The sequence below is a fragment of the Lemur catta genome, chromosome 15, assembly GCF_020740605.2.
Source record: "Lemur catta isolate mLemCat1 chromosome 15, mLemCat1.pri, whole genome shotgun sequence".
Taxonomy (NCBI): domain Eukaryota; kingdom Metazoa; phylum Chordata; class Mammalia; order Primates; family Lemuridae; genus Lemur; species Lemur catta.
The window spans coordinates 17,098,700-17,102,620 of NC_059142.1; the positions used below are offsets into that span (position 1 = coordinate 17,098,700).

General features: G+C 52.5%; 1 protein-coding gene across 2 annotated transcripts; it reads left to right on the top strand.

Moving 5' to 3' along the window:
• The first annotated feature begins 323 nt into the window (after positions 1-323).
• C15H17orf97 (chromosome 15 C17orf97 homolog) lies at positions 324-3,334 on the top strand. 2 transcript variants are annotated; one of them, XM_045526190.1, is made up of 2 exons: positions 324-569; positions 2,754-3,334. In XM_045526190.1, the coding sequence occupies exons 1-2, from the start codon at positions 374-376 to the stop codon at positions 3,107-3,109; spliced, it is 552 nt and encodes a 183-aa protein (XP_045382146.1). In that variant the 5' UTR covers positions 324-373; the 3' UTR covers positions 3,110-3,334. The 2 variants fall into 2 exon arrangements, with proteins under 2 accessions (XP_045382146.1, XP_045382147.1); XM_045526191.1 differs by having other exon boundaries at positions 2,757-3,334.
• Positions 3,335-3,921: the final 587 nt, after the last annotated feature.

A 3,921-nucleotide genomic window follows, 5' to 3' on the forward strand; every position in this document is an offset into this window, starting at 1 on the left:
TTCACTAAGATCAAAAACAAAGTAAATTTGTTTTAGACATGCTGGTTTTAAGAGTCCAAAATAGACGTATCAAACTCGGACGATAAAAATTTAGGGAAGAATACACATAATCTGAAAAGGCACAGGAGTGGACGAGATGCGCGTCCGCCAGATGATTTAAAACCTCTCTACCCACTGCTGCCCTTTGCAAAGCTGACTGTACCACGGTCTCAGGCAGGCTGTGACACGCATGCGCACACCTACGCCCCAGCGGGACCCTGCGGGAGCTTCCGGATTGCGTGCGCACGCGCGGTGTGGGGCAGTCGCCATGGAGACGCGTGGCCCCCGCCAGGCTGTGGGCTGCGCCAGGCGCAGGTCGCGGGCCCCGGGGCGGATGGACTGCCGCCGCCGTGGGGCCGGGGCGTCCCGGTACGAGGGCCAGGACGAGGAGGAGGAGTCGGAGGGCGGCGCTGCGGGCTCGCCGAGGCCCCGACTGCCCCCCATCGCGGGCAGCGCCCCCGAGCTGACCAAGCAGAAGGTGAAGAAGAAAAAGAAGAAGAAAAAGACCAAGGGGTCGGGCAAGGGGGACGGTAAGAGGAGCAGCTGTCTTTGCTTCGGCTCCCGCACCTGAGAGTCTTCCCCGAGCACTCCCACCCCGCCTCCCGGAGACCCGACTGCCTGGAGAGCGCTTCAGACCAGGGACAAGCTCCCAGCCCCAGACAGAGGTCCTCCTGCTCCCCACACTCGCCGCTTGTCGCAGCACAGTGATGCCCCAGCCCTACCCGTAAAGACCATGCCTACCGACAGAGACCCCCCAGCACAGAGACTCCTTAACCACCGCAGAAGTCCCGCGGACACCCGCCATTCCCAAGAGCCTCCCAGCCCCACAAAAGATGCTTAGCTTTACACAGACCCCTCTCAGCGTCCTAATCCCTCAGCCAAAACTTGTCATCTTAAACATCCACACCTTCCCCACAGGAGTCTCAAGCCCTCCTCACACGGAGACTTTCCCGAAGCCAAACACACTAAGACACGGCATGACAGACCCTCGCTCCCATACACACAGAAACACAGGGGTCCTGCTTGCCCCTGTGTGTTAAGGGGCACCTGCCTCTGGATGCGATGGAGACAGCCATACCCGTGTAAATGCATATAAAGTCCTTCCACAGACCCGCCCCTGCCTCCTGTCTGCCAAGGGGCGGCCTTCAACTGCACAAACGCCATCACACCAGTCACCGCAGCTTCCTCTTATAACCCCTGACACCCTCCACAGCACCCCCTCATAGCAACATTAACACCATCAAATGACACTAAAGCACAGATAACCTGTCATGCTCACACGTTCACAGTCTACACACATACACACACACAGATACTATGTTACACACTCACGTGCATGAACGCCTCCCCCAGACAGCTCCTGTACACAGACAGTCCTATGCATGCAGGTGCTCCAGGCTCTCTCGGGGACACCTTCACGTACATACACACGCCAACACCTGCCACAAACCCACAGTCGCCACATCTCACCACGCTCTTCTCATAGAACCCCCAGACTTCTCAACAGAGGCACCGAGCACCTGCTTAGAAGACAGAGAATTCAATAGTGACATGGAAGGCACCTGCCCGTGAGTGCTGCGAGTCCATTGTCACCTGTGTGGTGCATCTCAGTGGCTTTGCCTATCAGGGAGGTGGCCTTGACCTCCAGTGGGGCTGGTCCTGGGCTCAAGTTCCTGGGCCCTGGTTCTTTGTGGCAGAGCTGGCCCCACTGGCAAGCTGGAGGCAGGAGTGTCAGCCTTCCCCATGTCAACCTCGTAGTGTGGGGAAGACCATAATTACTTCTTCAGGTGGAATCAGAATAAAAAGGCAAGAAAATTTTTGGAGTTCAGGTCAAAGAGCCCTATGTGTGTCTGCAAAACGAAATTAAGGAGTTTATTGTCTTTTTGGTGTAGCTTTTGACTGTAAAAATGACAGTGGCATGTGCTTCATACTGTCAGCAGGGGACACCAAATAGTTTTTGGGGAGTAGGAAGGTAAGAAAATGTCGAGAGGATTTTTTTTCTTATTTTCTTTTCTCTTCTTTTTTTTTCTCGGGGGAAGAGGTATTTCTCTCTCCCCTCAAAATAAAAGGATGAGCTGATGAAAGAACCACAATTTGTAGTATTTTACGTGCATGTTACATAATTCTGAAATGCTACTAATTAAAAAAAAAATCAGTACAAGCACACTGCTGAACTATTTCCTGGTTTGGCATAATACTGCCTTCGTCAGTCAGATTTAGGGAGGTTTTCTGTTGTTCTCCGTTTCTTCCATGATAAAGCGTCTAGACTAGTGGGAGTCACAGCCTCCCAGAACTGGGAAATACCTTGGTGCCCATGTGGCGAGGTTCAGCTGGGGGCAGCGTGGCACAGTGGAAAGAACCGGCCACTGGGAGCCAGGCCCACATTCAGATCCTGGCTCTGCCACTCGCTGCATGACACTGGCAAGTTCCTGCACCTCTTGGAGCCCCGGTTTCCTCATCTGGAGAATAGGGCCGATTTATTTTATCCAGAGGACCTGGCTCATAGCGTGGGCTAAATAAATGGTTCCTCCTGCCCCCAAACACCTTGAGCACAAGCATACAGGCAGCAGAAGTGCACGGGGCTGGTGGGCTTGGCGACCTGAGCCCTGAGTAAGGAGGGGCCTCCACCCCCTTATATCCCGGCAATTCTGGCACCATCCCAGGCAGGCCGAGGGCAGACGTCACCACAAACACTAACCTACTCATCTACTCAGCAGATAAACATCAGAGTCGGAGCCTGAAAAGCCACCAGCTTTCTTCATCCTCTCATGACATCTTCAATCCCAGCAAAGACCACGGCCCACGGCCGGAGCGCAGACAGGACAAACAGGAAAGCAAGCACATGCCTCCTCACTCCTCCACCGTCAGTCCTCCCCACTCTGCCGAAGTAGCAGAGAATCTTTCGAACCAGGTCAATGAAAGCCTGCGCTGGGAGGGAGTCCTCGCTGACCCGGAGGCAGAGAGAGAGAGGATTCGCGTATATAAAGTGAACCGCAGAAAGCGGTACCGGATTTTGGCCCTCAAGGGCTTCACCTCGGATCCCCGTGCGGAGGAGACCCCTGAGAACTGACCCTACCTCCCAGACAAAGGCAGCAGCTCCAGCAACGGGCAGCCCGCACTGAAAGCCAACCGCCCTGATCACGCATTGAAGGCAACCTTACCCCAAGGCTCCTACACTCTGATTTAGTTACTGCTCCGCCGGAGTAAATATCCCCCCACAATGCTGACGGACTTATACTCTCTCCTTCCCGCAAGTTTATGTGTTAAAAAGGAATAAAAGGAAATCAGACCTGTATCTGAAGGAAGCAGATGTTTGGTACGTGGATGGGATGAGGCCGGCCTGTCCCTTCACCAAGATGCCCTTAATTGCCTGGGCCTCTTTACGAACATTAGCAATTTAGGGAGAAAAGTTCTTTTAAGGATTTCCTTTTTCTGAAGTAAACTGCCATCTCTCTGTTCTTCAATTTCTCAGCACAGCTGGATGTCATATGATCTGCCCTAAAAACAAAAGAAAGTATGTAGATTATATATAAATTCTAAGTCTCAAACTCATGGGTAAAACTCACACAGTACGTGCTTCTGTAGACCCAAGGAAGAAGCCCCGAATATCCCGGATACTTTTATTTTCTAAATTAAATACCTGCCCTTATGTGGCCTCAAAATAAGTGGGTCTCAGAGCTTCATCCCTAGGCGGTTACTATGGGAAATCCCAAAAGGAATATTGCTTCTTTTATAAATATGGTTCTCTCCCAACACCCCATTAAAATATGCCTTCGTGTACCGCTTACCCTAACTGTATGCTCCTTCCTCCCACACATATTTATTGAGTGAGGGCTGTGTGTTACCTACCTTTGCATTCTCCCAGAAGCAGCTCAGGATTCC

Bases quoted from the DNA above. Each gene is read 5' to 3' on its own strand.
- C15H17orf97 (XM_045526190.1), top strand. From the start codon at position 374: ATGGACTGCCGCCGCCGTGGGGCCGGGGCGTCCCGGTACGAGGGCCAG. The intron at 570-2,753 runs GTAAGAGGAGCA...TCATCTACTCAG, and splicing joins GGGGTCGGGCAAGGGGGACG to CAGATAAACATCAGAGTCGG.